This window comes from Macrotis lagotis, chromosome X (genome assembly GCF_037893015.1).
Source record: "Macrotis lagotis isolate mMagLag1 chromosome X, bilby.v1.9.chrom.fasta, whole genome shotgun sequence".
In the NCBI taxonomy this organism is placed as follows: Eukaryota; Metazoa; Chordata; class Mammalia; order Peramelemorphia; family Peramelidae; genus Macrotis; species Macrotis lagotis.
Genome location: NC_133666.1, coordinates 392,214,931 through 392,235,068, shown reverse-complemented (window position 1 = coordinate 392,235,068; position 20,138 = coordinate 392,214,931). Strand labels below are relative to the sequence as shown.

The 20,138-nt window shown below is 34.1% G+C and overlaps 1 protein-coding gene across 7 annotated transcripts in view; it reads right to left on the bottom strand.

Annotated features, from left to right (window-relative positions):
- SNX16 (sorting nexin 16) overlaps positions 1–20,138 on the bottom strand; it is a 67,049-nt gene that overhangs the window by 33,762 nt on the left and 13,149 nt on the right. For 6 of the 7 annotated variants that reach the window (XM_074204755.1, XM_074204752.1, XM_074204753.1 and 3 more), the window contains exons 5-7: positions 16,447–16,516; positions 3,116–3,252; positions 1,331–1,447 (exon numbers count right to left, since the gene is read on the bottom strand). In XM_074204755.1, the coding sequence (XP_074060856.1) occupies positions 1,331–1,447; positions 3,116–3,252; positions 16,447–16,516 (324 nt within the window). Of the gene's footprint in view, positions 1–403; positions 560–1,330; positions 1,448–3,115; positions 3,253–16,446; positions 16,517–20,138 lie in introns of all 7 variants that reach the window. The other variant, XR_012472136.1, reaches the window with a different exon arrangement.

Genomic DNA, 20,138 nt, shown 5'->3' with positions numbered 1-20,138 from the left:
GCATCATTTATATCCGTCAGAACCAATAAAGTATAAGTAGTAGTCATCTGGCTTGAGAGATCTTGAGATATTACTCAGTTATACCTTATATTCATGCTTCAGGAAGACAGTAACTATTTGGCTATCATCAGATCAAGGAATACCACAGCAAACCCCTCCAGCAGGGTATCACTAACTACCACTACTTTTATTTCTTCTTCTTCTGACCCTTACTGGATGATCTCTCATCTGATAACCACCTGTAGAAATAAGTCAGCATTCATTGGAGAACAATCAACTGCTACTTCTGAAAGTTCAGCTCCCTATTTTTGAGGGAAGACTTATTTTTGCTACTTAAATCCAAATGTTTCTCCTTTATGATATACTTGTATCCTATAATCTCCTAACACACAGATCAAGATACCTCTTTTGCTTCTTCAGGTCCTTGCTCCCTAGTAATATTTGCAAGTTCTCCTTCTACTTCCATCGTTCAGTAATTTCTTCTTTGAGATTCATACAATTCATGTTTATAACCTGATGATTCTCAAATCATAATCAAAGCAATGATTCTCCCCAGCACCTTCAGGATCAAATACAAAATTTTCTGTTTGGTATGCAAATCCTTTAATAACCTAGCCTCTTTTTATCCTTTCAGTTTTCTCACAACTTATTCCTCACCACAATCTTCAACAAACAGTGGCTGTCCCTCATCTCTGCCTACTGACTTCCCTAAGTCCCAAATAAAATACCATCTTTTATAGAAACATTTCCCAAATCTATCTTAATTCCAGTCCTTTTCCTCTCTCTCTCTCTCTCTCTCTCTCTCTCTCTCTTAATTCCTTGTTATTTATCTTATACAGAGTTTATTTGTATATAATTGTTTGTTGTCTCCCCTATTAAATTGTGATCTCTGGAAGAGCAAGAACTGCCTTTTCCTTCTCTCTCTCCTCTCTCTCTCTCTCTCTGGTATCCCCAATGCTTAGTACAGGGCCTCGCATATGCTAAATTCTAAATAAATGCTTGTCAACCAACTGACTGACTACTCTCTTCCCCTCAAAGCCATTTTTCTTTTTAAAGGGAACAATTCATTTTCCTTGTCAATCTGGGGAGATCCCCTTTAGGTTTTCTAAGAGAGAAACCAACATTCATTTTGACTGCTGCAGTCAGATGGCCTTGGCATAAGGGCATATATCACTTACACTCTGTACATCATTTCAGTCCTCCATTTGCTGTTCTTGTTGGAAAACTCTTACAAAATGTTGAATTCTACCATCTTCTACAACTTATAATCACCTCCCTTTAATAATTTCAAATTAGTAAGGCCATGTTATATTATATAGAATATACATACCTGTTTTTTTCACCCAAGGTATCTTGATCTGCTTCAATTGCAGAAGAGTCTATCTTTCTGATACATTCACCTTCTCCTGAAATTCTAAGAGTTTCTTCATGTTCTAAAGACAATAACCTAATAAAATAAGTTGACAATGAAAGCCAGTTTATTTCTATTGATATTTAAAATGTCCTTATAGTTTCAGTTGCAAAACAAAAAATAATAATCTTCAGCAATAATTGTCTAAAGGTTTAAAAAACAGAAACATGATTATGAAATGTATCCTCCTTTATGTTTCAAATGGGATTCCATATTTTTCACACTCAAGATTTTTTTCTATTAAGAATAAGAGTCATTTTCTGAATGTGTATATTGAAAAACTTAATTTGGAATTGAAACCTTTTAAAATAAATTATGCCATTTACTCATTTTTAAAATTACAATTTCTTAAAATAGTGTAGTAAAATATTAGTATCTTTTCTAAGCTCTTAGGGCTTAAAAAAAGCATCAAGATTCCAAGAACTGCAAGAATAAAGGACTTCAGTTTTTCCATTATCATGGAGTACAGCTATATAAAGCTAAAATGGTAATTTTACAAAATGTGTGTTTGGGGTAGAGGAGGAATGTTTATATTTTTCAAAGGTTCCTAGAAATTTAACTGTGACCATTAACCCAAGGGAAAGATTTTTTTTCTCTTTAATTCTTTTATTTTGGTTTTGAAATTAATGGAGATGTTCTAGTGAAAATCATTGAGAATTGTCCCTTTACCTTGAATAGGTATGACATTATATGATTATAGAAATTTATGGATTATTAAACCATAATTAGCATTATCAAGAAAACCATAGGCATTTGAGAATTTTCCCCCCTCTTTTCCGAGGGTTTTGAAAAGAGGAGAAAAGTATGTAGTGGTAGTGATGTTCAACAAAAAAGGAGAAAAGAGTGTCAATTAAACTTTACATAATATATGGAAGAAGGAAGGAACCAATAATAAATTAGGCAGTTAATTAACTTGTGAAATATCTTTAAAATCTTTAAAATCAAAATGAATATAATAGAAATTTACTGTTTCATATAAATCCATGTTTGCAAATTTTTGTCAAGTTCAGAATAAAAGGAATATTTTTTAAAAGCCTAAGAGAAGTTACATGGAGCTAGGGATAGCAGAAACTGCACTCAAAATACCCCATCAAAAGCAACATCCCAAGAGTCTTTTTAGTATTTAAAGGAAATCTAGAATTTTAAAAACTCTATAGCAGGCTGTCCAAAATACAGCCTACAGTGCTATTTTATACAGCCCCCTGTGGGTTTACTAAATGCTTTAGTAAATGGAGCCCAGCTACTGCAGAGCTCTCACTAAAATGGTGAATCAAAATATATTGTCTATTGTTTCAATGAAAACTTTTAAAAGTAACGTTGGACAGTCCTGCTTTATAACAGGTTCCAATAAGTAAGCAACAATGGGAATACACATCCTGGCAAATTTACTCCAACTATGATGTTCAGAACTGGAGATATACTTTTAAGCTTATCTTTTCAAGTCATAAATAAGTATTTATTACAAAGAGAAATTTAAAAAGAACGTTAGAAATACTAATTAATGGGGAGGCTAGATGGCGTAGTGGATAAAGCACCGGCCTTGGAGTCAGGAGTACCTGGGTTCAAATCCAGCCTCAGACACTTAATAATTAATTACCTAGCCGTGTGGCCTTGGGCAAGCCACTTAACCCCATTTGCCTTGCAAAAAAAAAAAAAAAAAGAAAGAAATACTATTAACTAACAATGCATGACATTATAACATACCTAATTCTGTTCTCTATAGAGTCTATATAAAGTTGTTTCTCATTTAACAATTTCTTCAGTGATTCTACTTCTTTTTGTCGTTCAAGTAGTTCTTTTTGTAATCGATAGTTTGTTTCTTCTAGAGTTTCACAGAAAGCCTTAAAAAAAAAAGATTGGGAAAGGAGATAAATAAATCTGTCTAATAAGATACAAAAATGAGAAGAACCAGTAATGTGGATAATTTAAAAACAGTAGGCAATCCAGACTTATTCAGTTTTTGGTCTGACCAACCCCCCCCCCCCCCCATTAAAACAAGGGAAATATATAAGGGGAAATCAACATGTTCTCCTCTCTTTCATGCTAAATGGTATATATTATATGCCATTATATACCAAGTATATATATTATATGTTCTATTCTTGATACTAGTTATATCTGAAACACCCCAGTTTATAGTATCTTCAAGATAAAGTTTCTTTCCTTGGAAAGGAAAATTACTTGACTGCAATATTCTTCCTATTATGTTATATGCAATTTGTCACTAATCTTGTGGGTAACGTAGTTTTTAACTAGGAACACAACCTATTACAAACCAATATTTTACTCAAATATCATACTTTCATCTTTCAAATATTAGCTACAAAATATTTCTAAAAATGTATAATTTTTCATAAAATCATACTGAAGCAGAATACATATAAACTGTTTCTTTTTATTTGAATCTTCCTCTACTGTTAACTGTGGACAAATATCAAATATGAGTTTTAGACTTAATAAAGAATTAAATTACATATGCTAGCCCCCAGAGTTTGATCTTAAGAAAGTACAGAGATTTGATTAACAGACAAGTTTAATAGTTCTACATAAGCCTATTAAATGATGCATTCATCTTATCCCCCCCCCCCCATAAATGTAAGTTTGTTTTCTTCACTGTTCACTTTATTTCTACAATATGTAGCCCAGAGCCTGGCAACCAATCAATGACTTAAAAAAAAAATCTTCTAAGCTCTTTAGCCAAAATGCATATGCATGGTGAGGGTAGGAGGTGGGATTTGAATCATTTCTGTCCCTGTCCTCCCAACCCCCAGAGATCTTAGGACACATATGTATAGGGAATCCTCAAAGGCTCACAGGATGATTAGCAGCAGCCAATGAAGCCACAGTATATTTACAGTTCTCTTTCCTAAATACAGGATTTCTCCCTCAAGTCTCTAGTCAGTAATCATCACTGAGGAAGCTTACAGAGATTTTCAACAAACATGAAATTCTTCTCTCTGGGATGTCTATGGGATTTACAGTTGCTATCAGAAAGATAATCGGACAGGTTTTCTGTTCTCCAAGAAAGGCAGATTTTCACATTTTTACTCTCAGATTAGAGGGAGAGACTTTTGGACAAGAAACGAATGTTTAAAACACAGATAATTCGTTGTTCACAACTGCTAATTTGTTTTTATTCAAAAGGTCCAATAAAAAATTGCGCTAAAATAATGTAAGTCAAATTCACAAATTTATTAAGTCAAATTCACAAATTTATTATCAGATTGATTTTCTTTTAAACTGCCAGTTCAACCACCTTTCAAATGATTCCTATGTATACAAGATATTGGGCACCGATGGTATAAATGAAGATTAAAGTCCCTTGCTCTTCAAGCCTACACTCTACACAGACTGTTCTTTATAGTATGGGAACCTAAAAACCAGGATTTCTTTTCTATCCTGAAATTCACCAAGGCAGTTTTTGATTTTGTAGAAAAATGATAACAGAAATTGTTTATGTTTATGTATTATTTAACACTGGGAATAAAATGGACTTAATTTACAATTATTGGATTTTTTTTATCTTTCTAGTAAAATCTGTCCCTCTTCCAAACTTCTTTATTTCTCTCCAAGTTGCCACCATTCTTCCTGGGTTTAAACTTTAAAGTCATAGCCAATTAAGTTTATTTCCCCTCTTGCTTACCACCAAGGGATAGGCTTTATCATCTTGTAATAGCCTCCAATTTTATTTCCCTGCTAATATTTTTCTTTACTTCAATCCATTCTCCATACAGCTTCTGAAGATATTTTCCTAAATCAAAGATTATGACTATGTTGCTTCCCAAAATCCAGAGGCTTCAGATCACTAGTAGAAATACTAACTTCTCTGCTTGGCAATCAAAGCCATTCACAACCTAGCTACAACTTACTTAAGCTTACAGTTTAGTTATACATTATTTCCCTTCACACATTCTATAGTTCATCTAAGCTGTTCATCTCATTATCCTTCATAAATGTCATTCTATCTCCTTGTTTGCATAGGATGCCCTCCACCTTTTAATCACTCTTCACCCTACCTCCTTACCCCCAAGCAGCTCATATTTCTCAGAATTCTGAGTTTCCTTCAAAATTCATCTCAAGGACTACCTTCTAAAGGAGGTTTTTCTCTTTACAACTGATAATATATATTCTCCCCATTATTTTGCATTTATTATATCCTCAATACTTCCTCCCACCCCCATGCCCTTATAGTCTTTCCTACAAAATAGTTTCCTGAGAGCAAGGACTGTCTATATTTGTAACCCTAGCAACAAATCTAGTGTTTGACACATATAAATAGTTTAAAAAATACTTATTTCGAGAGGCAAAAAAATCATCATGATGTGGTGCAACTTTTAGAAATACCAGTTTCATTATGGTGGGTTTATGACCAGAATGTCCAATCTTTTAGCTCTTCTGGGCCACCCTATTCAACAAAAACCTCTCAAGGGCCACATGCAGAATTCAATACCCATTCATGAATTTGTTGCAACCCACGCCACTAATGAACACCACAACAAATGATATTCTGAAGACCCGGTCCCTGCAGATTGGACACATCTGCTTTAGGAGCTAAGAGAATGATAGTAGATGGAACCTATGCAAATAAGTTCCTCAAGAAAATTCCCTTTCAGTGATTCTGTACTAATGATGATCTGTTCATAAATAAAATTTATTATACACTTGACTAACCTAATAAAAAGAAATGATTACAAATAATTCATTCCTACAAATGAATAGAGGACATTGCTCCATTAACAGAGGGATTCAAACTGATATAAAGCCCATGCTCATTACTTTTTATTTGGACTGCCCTACTTCTATAATTTAGATTGCTAGGACTCCAACTTCATTGCTTGCCAAAGGGGTTACCATACATAGGGTTTTTACTCATGGAAGCTGAGTCACCAGGTTTCAGAAACCAGAACAATCTTGAAACTACTGAATATTCTGCAATGTGAAAAATCCAACATAGTTTCTTGGAAGCCGAAATTATTAACAAAGAACAAAAGCAGAACTGACCATAATGGAAATCATAAATAATTATAGCTAACAATTCTAGACAAGGCTGCTACCCAACTAGGTATTACAGGCTACAGAAGATGACTAATGGTTAACTGAATTTAGAGATAAAATGTAATGTGTTTCATATATTGAGTGGTCACTTGAGAGAGAAGAAATTTACTCTTGACTGTGTTATTATTTTACCACTATTTATTTTGCATTTTGATTAAATGAAGATGCAGAATAAAAACAGTGATTGTATGTGACACATACACATACACACACACACATATACACACACAAACACACACACACATATGGTAGTTAGGTGGTATAGTGGATTAAAGCATAGGACTTAACAGTCAGGAAGTTCAAATCCCACCTTAGATATTTACTAGCTGAATGTTGCTGGGCAAGTTACTAAATAAAATCTCTGTGTCTTAAATTCCTCATATGTCCAATAGAGATAATAGCATTTTCCTCAGAGTGCTCAAATCAAGTCAAATGTATAACACTATTTAATGCTAGCTATTATACACATGTATCTTATAATGGTTTTTGAAGGGTACCATATAAATAATAATGTAATATTTTTCTGACTTTTTTCCTCAAACTTTAAAGTGCTACAAAAATGAGTTGTATTTATACATTTGCAGAGAAATTGATGCCAAGGTTACATATAACCATATTTGCAGACCTCTCTGAAGGTATAAGGATGGCCTATTTTTTGGTACCAAAGATTTTTATTTATTTCAATAGAATTAGTAGTGGAACAAAATCATTACAGAGAAATAATTGTCTAAGACAGAGAGATACTATTCTATTTATTATCCCTAATATCTCAAGGCCATATTTAATTAGGAAACATTTTTTAATCTACATTAATACCTGTAACACTCTCATGAAAATAGAAAATTGCTTATGTAGCCAATATTAAAGTGCAAAAACCTGCCAAAACTAGTTTCTTAAATTTAATGTCTTTCTACAAAATTAAATAAAATGACACAGCAAAATCTCATTAATTTGTATTCTGCCAATTTGAAATTTGAAATAAAAGTGATCTGCCCTGGACTGAAGTTAAACCTTTATTTTCTATTAATAGCTGCTATTATAAAGAGTTAAGCTTACTAAACAACTTCAGAAGAAAACATAAGTCTTAAACATATTATTTCTATATAAAGTTATTGTTCATTATGAAAGTCTAATTTTATTCATGCACACAGGAATAAGAAGAAAGATTCTTGGAGTTTTCAAAAGTTAGTTTCAGTTAGTATTAGTTTCAAAGATCTTTTAGTTAAGTTTAAACTTCATTTTGGAATTTTTAAAAAAGCTATCTATGACTGACATAGATGATACTTGATATTTTTCTCAAAGGGAGATGACCTCTAAGGAAATCAATACTTAAAAAAAAATTTAAAATTTATTTTGTCCAATTACATATAAAGGTAGTTTTCTACATTCATCGTTTTTGCAAGCTTTTGATTTCCACATAAAAGAAGAATTAGAACCAAGGTGGGGGGACCATGATTAAGGAAAAAACATAGAAGAAATTAAAAAAATTCAACATAGTATGCTTTGCTCTGCATTTAGATTCTACAGTTTTTAGTTCAATGCTTTTTTTTTTTATCAAATATCTTGATATGTTTATTGCAAAAATATATAAGACCATAGCTAGTGAGGATGGTTGGACCAAGTAAAGGTTTATAAGATGGCAGGGATGGGGGTGGATTTGTATAGTAGGGAAGCAGTCAGTGGACAAAGGAGACACTGATGATTGGGGAGAGAGAAATTTCCTGGAGAAGATGGGAAAGAATGGACCAAAGGGGCATGCTGAGGAGTTTGCCTTGGCAAAGGGAATGACCACCACTTTATGTGAGATGGGTAAAAAAGGAAATAATAGAAGCAGACATTGGAGTGAAAAAAGAAAGGGAAGAAAGTCTTAGTAAATAGTGTTGGTCTAGGTCATAAGAAGATTGACTTTTTTTTTCAGGGATACTGGAGTAAAAGTGAAGAGAAAAAAAAGAGAACATGACAAGAAAGGAGTTTTGAAATGCAGAGAATGGGAAAACAGAGCTTATGGCCAATGTTCTCAATTTTTTAAAGTATGAGGCAAAATTCTCAGCTGAGAGAACAGGGTTAAGGGGATGGTGTGGGAATTGAAAAATTTTGAACAGCCACATTAGGAACTGCATTACAGAATCAATTAATCAATGGTCTGCATGACAATTTCCACATTATCATAAAGTAGATAAAGGATTCTGAAATCTAGTACAACATGAGTCTTCAGAAACATCTCTAAAAATTTAAAATGGGGGGGAGATAGAGAGAGAGAGAGAGAAGAGAAGAGGAGAGGAGAGGAGAGAGAAGGGAGGGCAAAGGGAAGGGGGGAGAGAGAGAGAGAGAGAGAGAGAGAGAGAGAGAGAGGAGAAGGAGCACAGATTGGTGGCTTCTAGAGCAGAGTAGTTCTTAACTTTTGCATCAAGGACCCATTTGACCTATGAATTAAGCCTATGGACCCTTTCTCAGAACACAGTTTTTTAAATGCATAAGGCAAAGTATAGGAATTTTAAAAGAAATCAAATATATTGAAATACAGTTATAAAAATTATTTAAAGTTCAACAACTCAATGTTAAGAATGCTGGCTATAAGAGCCTTCCTAACTTTTTCTAATAAAATTTGATAATTTATAACAATGCAAAATATATCAAATTCATGAATTTAAATAAATAGTTCTACTGTATAAACCCCCAAACCAAAAACATCCAAAAACCCAACCCCTGCTTATTTGGTCAAGAAACTAGTGGAACTGGGAGGGCTAAGTGAGCACTCCCACAACCCCAGAATGCTGGAAGTTCTGAGGCAATTGGAATTAACTTTGTTTTTGGGTGGGGGAGTCTGAGACAGGATAGTTTGGACAAGAATAATATGAAGGCAGTTTGTTCTTAACACTTAGAAGGGAGTCACCTCCTTGCCAGCAGCTTTTATTTGTTTTTACCTTTCTAAGCTTCTTTGTAACTACCTGGAAAGCAACCTGTGGGCACTGGAACAGGTTTTAGTAAAAAGGCTGTTTGTTAGATACTGGGGCTCTAAGTGATCCACTGCAGCTGATGTAGAACAGCAACCTGGGCCATCTACCAATTAAGTATAGTCCATTTCAAACATGTAAAACATTGAGAAAAGAGTTGCATTTACAATTAGGTGAATGACCATTTTAGATGTGCAACTTACCCAGATACTCTATTATTACTAAATCTGTTCTGAGAATCTAGCTATTGTTTAAAGATAAGTGTCACTGAGACAGACGTCAGTTAAAGTAACTTGAGTCACACTAGGGACAAGCAATTAAAACTTATTGTTGTGATCAATGTCCATTATTATGTACCTATATAGGTACCAGGAAATACTGCATATAAAAGAGAAATTAAGTAAAATTTTGTTATTTTTAAAGTGATATTTACTTCCCCCTTTTATAAGACCCAATCTGAATTATGATGCCTAGCAAAGACCACTCCCCAGGGCAGTCTCCTTTCCTTTCTCAAATTTAGCACTGGGCTCACCATACCTTCCTCTTTTCCCAATATTTACTAATATTAGTAAACTAATATCCACAGACTCCTTCAAATTCCCAATTCTTCAGTCTCCTTAAATCCAATTACCCCTATCACTTTACTTCAATCTCACACAACTATGGCCAAACATTTGATTTCACCATTACTGACAAGTGTTTCACTTCCCTAATTAGAAGGTGACATCCAGGTCTCCCTTTGCCTTAAAAACAAAACATATTCTCAAACTTTTACTGGACTCATTCTTCCTCAATCCTATATGCACTCCCCTTTGCTTTTTCCCTTTCACATTTTATATTTTATTTTTTCCTGGTTACATGCAAAAACAAGTTTCAACATTCACTTTTAAATCCTCAGGTTCTGAATTCTCCCCCTCCCTCATACCAATCCCCTTCATTAAGAAAGCAAGTTATTTGATATAGGTTAAAAATATGTAGTCTTGAAAAACATTATGAAAATTATGTTGTAAAAGCAAACATAACCCCTCACCCCCCGCCCCAACTCTGAAGGACTTTTGATAAAGAACACTAGCAATTCCAAAGAGAGAGATGATGGTGCTCCCTTCGATTTTAAACTGAATTCCTAGAAAAAGTTATCTATGCTCATTGCTTTCACTTCTCCATTCTGGTTTCCACTGAAACTGCTCTCTCTCCAAAGTTACCAAATCTGATGATCTTTTCTTAGTTCTTATCCTTGACCTCTCTGTTGCCTCTAACACTTCTGACCACCCTGACTCCTGAATACTCTTACCTTTCTGGGTTCTAATACTATTACTCTCTTCTTTCCTACCAATTGTCTAGCCTTTTCTTAATCTCTTTTGCTGGTTCATTATCCAAGTCACATTCTCTAAATGTGGATAGTACTCTCCAAGTTGCTGTCCTATGCCCTCCACTCTTTCCTCTAAACTGTCAGTATTACTGATCTAAATACTCGAGTTTCAATCTCAAGCCACCAACTGTGTTTTGGATATTTCAAACTTCCACGTCTTGAAGTTAACAAGCTCAATGCATACAAATTTAAACCCATCATCTTTCTCTTTTGCTACCCCTTGCCTCTTCTATTTCTTTTCTTGAATTTTTTATTTGTATTTTATGTTCCTCCAGTTACAAGTAGAAATAATTTTTAATATTAGTTTTTTAAACTTTAAGTTCCAAATTCTCTTCTTTCCTCCTTTCTCATCCCTCAACCTCCCCACTTAGAAAGCAAGCAATTTGATATAGGCTATAAATATATAGTCATGCAAAACATTTCCCCAATAAGCATGTTGTGAAACAAAACACAGATCAAATTGCATTTTTTGTCATTAAGTCCTTCAGAGTTGTCCTGGGTCACTGTATTTCTGAGAAAAATGAGCCATATACAGTTGATCCTACTACAATACTGCTGTAACTTTCTACACAATACATTTCACTTTGTATCATTCCATTTCCAGGTTTTTCTGAGATCATCCTGCTCAATATTTCTTACAGAACAGATTCCACTTATCATAATCACATATCACATATCACATATCATAATTTGTTCAACCATTCCCAAACTGATGTGCATCACCTCAATTTTCAGTTCCTTGATACTGGAAAAGAGCTACCATAAATATCCTTGGATATATAGGTCCTTTTCCTTTTTATTTTTCATCTCTATTGGTATAGAGGCCTAGTTGTGGCATTGCTAATTTAAAGGGAATGCATGCTTTTTATAGGCCATTGAGCATAGTTTCAAGTTGCTCTATAGAATGGTTGAGTTAGTTCACAACTCCAACAGAACATTAATGTCTCATCTTCCTTAAGGCCCCTCCAACATTATACCATGTAATAGGTATAAGGTAATACCTCAAAATTGTTTTAATTTGTATAGTGAGCTAGAAATATTTTTTATGACTGCAGATAGGATTGATATCTTTTGATCACTTATCAACTAGTGAATGGCTCTTTATTTTTATAAATTTGATTCAGTTTTCTACATGAGAAACGAGACCTTTATCAGAAAAACGTGCTTCAAATTTTTTAAGTTACTATTGCTAACTGTAATTTTCTCCATTCTATTTTCTCCCATCCCAGTTTATTCTATTTTCTTCTCTCCTCAAAAATGTTGTGCTTTTGACTATTCTCTCCCTAAACCTTCCCCCTCCCATCCCTTTTCTTATCCTCTTTCCTTACCCAATGGTAAGATAGAGGTCTATACCCAATTGATTTTTGTATGTTATTCCTTCTTTGAGTCAATTTTGATGAGATTAAGGTTTACTCATTCCTGCTTATCTCCCTCCTTTTCCTCTCTACTGTAAAAACTTTTTGTTTCTTTTTGTGATATAATTTACCTCATTCTACCCCCCCCCCTTTTTCTTTCAGGACATTCCTCTCTCAGTACTTGATTTAAGTTTTTAGGTATTATCTCTTCATAGTCAACGCAAACCTGTGCCCTTTCTGTCTATATATATATTCTTTCTACAGCTCTAATAAAGAGAAAGTTATGAGTTAACAGTACCATCTTTACATATAGGAATTCAACTTCATTAGGTCCCTTTTGATTTCCCTTTCCTGATTATCTTTATATACTTCTTTAGAGTCTTATAATTAAAAGATCAAATTTTGGGGCATCTAGGGTAGTACAATGGTTAGAGCACTAGCCTTGGAGTCAGGAGGACCTGAGTTCAAATCCTGCCTCATTGCACTTAATTGGTGACCTTGGGCAAGTCATTTAACCCTATTGCCTTGTCAAAAAAAAAAGATCAAATTTTCTTATGAGCTCTGGTTTTTTAATCAGGCAAGTTTCAAAGTCTTTATTTCACAAAATGCCCATCTTTTCCCCTGACAGAGTGCTCAATTTTACTGGATAGTTGATTCTTGGTTATAATCCAGACTTTTTTGTCTTTCAGAATATTATACTCCAAGTACTATGATGCTTTAATGTAGAAGCTGTTAATCTTGTGTTACTCTGACTTATTTCATGCTACTTGAATTATTTCTTTCTGGCTGTTTACAATATTTTCTCCTTGACCTGAGAGCTCTGGAATTTTGCTATAATAATCCTGGGAGTTTTCATTTTAGAATCTCTTTCAGGAGTTGACCAGTGGATTCCTTAAATTTCTATTTTATCCTCTGATTCTAGAATATAGGGCAGTTTTCCTCAATTTTTTGAAAGACATGTATAGGTTCTTCTTTTGTTCAGAGCTTTCCAATAATTTTAAAATTTTAAAATTTAAAATTTAAAAATTCTTTCTCTTGAATCTACTTTCCAGGTCAATTACTTATAATAGCTCTTTTCTGGTGGCAAGGAATTGGGAATCAAAGGGATACACATCAGTCTGAGAATGGCTAAACAAATTATGGTATATGATTATGATGGAATCCATTCTGCTATTAAAAAATGACGAGCAGGATAGGATGGTCTCAGAAAAACTTGGAAAGACTTGCGTGAACTGATACAAAGTGAAATGTATTGTGTAAAAGTAACAGTAGTACTATAGTATGATCAATTGTGGATAACTCACTTTCTTTACAAAACAGGCCATTGTTTTCTGTTTTTTCATTCTTTTTGGTTTGTTTTTATTATATCCTGATTTCTCATAAAGTCATTAGCTTCCATTTGCTCAATTCTAATTTTTATAGAATGATTTTCTTCGGTGAGCTTTTATAATTCTTTTTACATTTGGCCAATACCAGTTTTTAAGGATTGATTTTTGGTCAAATCTACTTTTTTTAGGGCATTCTTTACCTCATTGGCTTTTTGTTATCTTTTACCATTTGACCTAATCTGGTATATTTTAGATATTTTTATAATTAGGTATAATTTTAGATATATTTTCTTCAGTAGTTTTTTTAACCAAGATTTTTTTTTAGTTTTTTTTTCGCAAGGCATTGGGGTGACTTGCCCAAGGCCACACAACTAAGTATTAAGTGTCTGAGGCCAGATTTGAACTCAGGTACTCCTGACTCCAGGGCTGGTGCTCTATCCACTATGCCGCCTGGCTGCCCCTTTAATCAAGATGTTAACTTGTTTTTCATAATTTTCTTGTATCATTCTCTCATTTCTCTTCCCAATTTGCCTCTATCTCTCTTTCTTGATTTTCAAAATCCTGTTGCTTTTCCTTGACTTGAGATCAATTTGTATTTTCTTTTCAGGCTTTGGATGTAAGAGCTTTGAGAGTGTTTTGATCTTCCTTGTCACCATAGTAATTTTCTATTGTTTGCTCATTTCTTCAGTCTATGACTTCATCGTAACTCTTTGTTAAAGTAGGGCTCTGTTTTCAGGGTGTAGGGCAAACTGTCCCAAGCTTCTGGGGTTTTGTACAGTTCTTCCAAGGTGGTATGATCTAAGGAGAGGTGTTTACTATTCTACTGGCTTATACTCTGTTTTTTAGCAACCTAGGAACTCTGAGGATGGTCTCAGCTCCCTTGTAGCCAGCAAGCTCTGGTATGCTAGTGCTCCTTCTCTCCCCTGGGACTGTAACCCGAATCCAAGTATGGGCAAAGCTCAGTGCTAGCAAAGAGACCTTGTAATCTCCTTCTGATGAAGTGTTTGACTCCTTTACCATCCATGGGTGGGAGTTTTGGAAACAGCTGTTGCTGATTCAATGGCTCCCAAGGCCTGCTTCTAGTTTGCAAGGCCCAGGCTTATGTTGGACTGTGCTCCATTCTCACCCAGCTGTGGCAGATCTTTTCTAAGTTGTCTTTGATGTCTATGAGCTGAAAGGGCTAGAAACCACTGGATTTGTCACCCTGCTGCCTGTGCCTGGTTTTCTAGGACTGGGGTCTATGCTGGCAAGTCAACCTTCTATGTTGTCTTCGGCTGGAAAATTGTTTTACTCCATCTTTTTTGTGAGTTCTACTACTCTAGAATTTGTTTAGTCTTATTTAAAAGTATTTGGAGCAGCTAGGTGGTGTGGTGGATAGAGCATCCAGCCTCAGACACTAAATAATTACCTAGCTGTGTGACCTTGGGCAAGTCACTTACCCCAACGTCTTGTTAAAAAAAAATAACCCCCCTCAAAAGTATTTGGAGAGGAGAGCCTGGGCAACTTTACTCCATCATCTTGGCTCCTCCATCTTTCCACTCTCACAAGATTGTAATCTTGCTATCCTGGACTCTTCATTGCACTTCAGTTCCAAGTTCAATCACTTGTTAAATCTTAATATGTCTATCTCCATATTATCTCCCATATCCAACTTCACTCCACTCACACAGCTATCATATTGTTTTAAGTCCTCATCATGTCTCCATTAGTATATTTCATTAGTCCTCTAATTGGTTTCCTTGCCTTAGTCTCTCACAATTTCAATCTATTCTACATATGCTGTCACAAAAGTAGTTTTCCTTCTGTGCATATCTGACCACATGACTCCCCCTAAACAATTAATTGTAGTGACTCCCTATTGCTTCTGTAATGAAATAAAAACTCCTTTGTTTAGTTTTAAAAATCTTTTGTAGTCTGAACCTAACTTATCTTTTTAGCCTCACTGTATATGATTGCTAGTCCTATATTCTGTGATTCAAATACAGTCCTTCAATGTTTTTCACTTACGAGCCTTCTTCAACACCTTTGCACTAGCCATCTCTTCCCATACTTGAAATATATTTTTTCCTTATCTCTACCTCAAAGAATGTTTTCTTTTTCCCTTTAAGTAGATCAAACATCATCCTCTGCATAAAGCTATTAATGATTCTTGCACCTAACCCAATTGCTAGTGTCCCCATTCCGTGTATTTAACTTTTTATATTTATGCATTCCATGTATTTAACAATTCCTTGTATTTAACTTTTTATATTTATCCATTTTGAATTTGTGCTCCATATATTTATAGCTGTACTTGTTTTTCCCATTAAAATTTAAGTTCCTTGAGAACAGGCACAGAATTCAGCACATTGCATATGCTTTAAAAAAATCTGGTCAATTGTTATTAATTTTCTACTTAGAATCATAGAATTTTAAGATGGAAGGGACCTTACTTGCTCTACCCAAATAAAAATCCTATCTACAACATCCACATCTCTCCATGAAAACACTGAGTGCTAGGGAATTAACTGGATATACTACACTGAATGGAGTGGCAAATATATTGGATGATCAGGATAGAGGGACTACCTTCCTGTGCTTCTGATGTTCAATTTCTTTCAATTTGTTTTTTCAAGAACAAATGACTTTGTATTCCATAGTTTGCTCATTATACTTGTAGGCTACTAGAACCCCTATATTTTTTATCATAAATTTCAATTTAGCTACATCTCCCCTTATCTGGTATAGTTGATTCTTTGAACTTAAGTGCACACTTTTATATACTTGAATAGATCTATGAACGTTCTTTAAAAGAGATAGTCCAATGACTTGAACAATAAATTGTTTTGTGAAAACCTAACACCACAATAAAAGAATGAAAAGCCAAAATATTCTGTTTTTTGGCACATTTCTTTCAGACTAGTCTAAGGACAATATGGTCAGTGTTCTTATTTTTCGTTTTTTCCCCCAATGTGACATATAATACAATACTTACCCTGCTTTCTTCTAGGCTATCAAATGGACCTGGTGGATCATCAAGACAAAGAAATTCTCTTACTGCAAGGCTTTTCAAAGAAAAGGATAAACTTATTAGATGGAGTATTCTAAAATTCATACAGAAAAATGGACTTTGCAGCAAACATATTTTATTTATCCACACATACACACACTCAAATGTATCATGGCATAATGCAATTTATTTCAGATCATTCTTTTTATACTATATATTCCTAAAAAAGTAAGCAGATTTATACAAATGAAAACCTTCCTCCTTAAACCAGACATAGAACATATTGGTAACCAAGATATATTATCTGATAAATATATTTGAGAATCATCTGTATTTGTATCTTAATTATCCCCCTACAAACTCCACATCCATAGGGACAATCCTTCTCATTTAAACTTTGTAATTGTTCCTAGTGCCAAGCACAGTAATCTATTCAGAAATGCTTGCTGAACCAAGGACTATAGAGAAGATTGGTCCAGACCTGTGGGTTTTACTAGTGAAGGGAGTTCCTACTCTAGAAATGCCTTCAATGAGTCAAGTTCAATAACTGTTCTGCAATTTATAATCTAAAAGAAAGTGGCCTAGAGCAATGAGAGGTTAAATGACTTACTTAGGGAAACGGTCAGTGTCAGGAGTTAAAATTTGAACCCATTTATCCTGATTTTGAGGTCTTGATGCACTTATCCCTCAACAATCCTTCACTTAACCCATACCTCCACTGTCCAATGACCTGATCTCTCCACTTTTGTACTTGGCATTGCCCAGTTATAATCTTAATATTATAGAGACCCCCATAGCAGTTATGGAAGCAGCATTGGAAAATTTCTCACCCTTACCTTTCAGATTCCTTTGCTTATGATAGGTAACTTTGCTTATTGGCAGACTTCTTTTAGAAGATGGGCTTTGGCTCCTAGGGGGCTCCCTTCTTTTAATTTAGGATAGAGTGAGTTGGACAGCATAAACAAACATGGATAAATTGCAATATGCATGGGAAGGATTTACATAATATTTTTTCTTAAGTTCACTCCTATTTTGAACTTCCCTATTTCTGATGAGGGCAACATAATGCTTTTAGTCACTCAGGTTCCCAATCTTGGTGTCAACCTTGCTCATTCCACATAATTACAGTAGTTACCAAATCTTGTAATTTATACTCTATATATCTCTTGCCTCTGTCCACTTCTCTCTACTCATACAGTCAGATTATGTAGCTCTTATATCTACACAACTATAATAGTCTTCTAATTAAGTCTCCATACCTCAATTATTATCTCCCCATTCCAACTCATCTTCCCACATAGATCTGAGACTGTTTTATTCACCTACTTAAACTCCAAGTGTTCTTACTGATTCTAGGATTTAAATGATTTTATCTTTAATTCTTCCTTTTAGAATTTTTATTTTTGTGTATGTTTTATAATTATCAGCACATAATAATTTAAAATTAAGTAAACACTTATTTGGAATACATGCTTAAAATTGTTTCTATTGATGAAGGACTGATCAAAATACTTGGTGGTCACTGTCAAATGTCTTAGGTAGCTAAAAAGTTTCCTGTGCCTATGAAATCAGAGCTCCAATGTTAAAAAAGGTTCAAATAGGATCCTAATGAATTATGTGAAATCAAATAATAGTTTCCCTTTAATTGCACTAGAGTTGTCTTATTTTCAGTTTTGATTAATATCTAATTGGAAAATGGGTCTTAACTGTTCATCATCAAGTTTTCATTCCAAGATTCTAGAAGAATAGTCTATGATCAAGTCTGATGAAGTTTAAATTCAATAGAAATCTTCTTTTAAAAGAAATTCTGTAATTGAAACATTATTAATAAAGGAAATACATTACCAAATCACTTATCATCTGCCTGACAGTTTCCTTGAAAATATTTGCAGTGGCTACTTCAAATAGTTGTTCAAATGGTAATATATGTAATGATAGGTTTTTTTATAAGACAGAAGGCTACAGATGCCAGCAGTCATCATTAATTCAAAACTTAAAACAGATCCATCACCTTATTGATGTAGGTACTCTCCTGTATTTGTGCAGATAATACTGCTCTTTGAAGGCAAGGACTATTTTTTTTTTTTGTAATCCTGGTGTCTAGCAGAATGACTGGCAAATGCTTATTGATAGACTGGGTGAATCTTGGCCATGTTTTTACATAAGATTCTCAACAAAAAGTTTATCCAAAATACTGAAGGTCTCTCTTTAGGGCTATCATTTTTATTAATTAATGATGTATTAGAAGTAGCAGCACTGAAAATATAACTACTACTAGCAGATTACAAATCGCTTTAAAGGTCTATAAAGGCATAAATAACTCAGTTTTTGAACAGAGAAGCCACTAAGATTGGGAAAACCTTGGTTTTTTTATATTTCGTTTTGAGTTTAATAGTGCAATACTGAAGTATAATGGGATGACTTGGAAAACAGTGGATTTTTACTTACTGGAGGTCTTCTATTAGAGGCTGGAAGATCCTTTATTGGATATCACTTCCAACAAGCATTAATAAGAATCTATTGTCCTTAAAAGAGTGAGTTACCCTGTCCTCGGGTAACATTTCATTGGAATAACAACATGATCAGTTAAGTCACATGACACACATAATATAAAATAAAGTAACTTTTTTTTTCATGGAAGGGGGGAAAGCATCAAGAATTGTGCAAAAAAAGCTGAATCTTGGAAGAATTTCAAGAGGCAAAGGAGGGAAATCATTACAGGTACCGTGAACAGTATGTGTGCAAAGAGTCAAGTAATAAGAACAGCAAGTAGGTCAGTTTGACTGGCGTGTACAGTATGTGAGGGTAAACAATGTTGTAATCATTCAAACTCAAAAAAATGATGAAGTCATAATCTACTGTTATGCTGATATTAAAAAACTCTATATGGTCCATATACTCAAGATTTTTTTCCATGTTAACTACTGCCATTTTAATAATTAACCATCATTCCCTGTTCTAAAATTAAACTCTATTCTGGAAAATAAGGCAATATGGAAAGAGGGATTGCACAAATCAACCTTTTTAATTCAGTCAATATTTATACACTTCATTTAAATAACAAAATATGTACTGGCATACTGTTGGAGGGAACCACAAAAAAAAAGAATACTCTTTTTTATTTTTAGTAGAAATTTCCTATTATTCTCTATCTTTACAGAAACATACATATATGTACTTCTGATTTTTATTTTTAGAGAGGATATTTTTTCAGTGACATAAAATCATGATGCTAGAATACTCAAAAACCACTCTCATTGGAGGTTAAGAAAACTTGGTGAAGTGGAAAATTATTCACTAGGCTCAAAGTGGTTTATTTCTCAGAAGATGTATAAAGTTGAGATGTCTCAGGCATCCCTCAGACTAGAAACAAAAATTTAATTGAGAACGAAGAGCCAATTTGGAACCTAGGAGTTGAAAAAGTTGAGAAAGCCATTTATACACAGTAAGACAATTGGAAAAGAATGATATAATGTGGATCAAGAAATGAAGGTGCTTGCTATCCAGAACACTGGACTTTCTAGGGAAACTGGGCTCTAATGCTAGCCTAGAATGATAAGAGAAGTTAGTCAGTGAAATAATTTCAGGCCAATGGAAGGGAAAAACAAAAAGAGAGAGTAAAACATGTCATTATAAAAAGGGCATAAAGTTCAGGATGGAGTGTAGAGCTCTCAAGA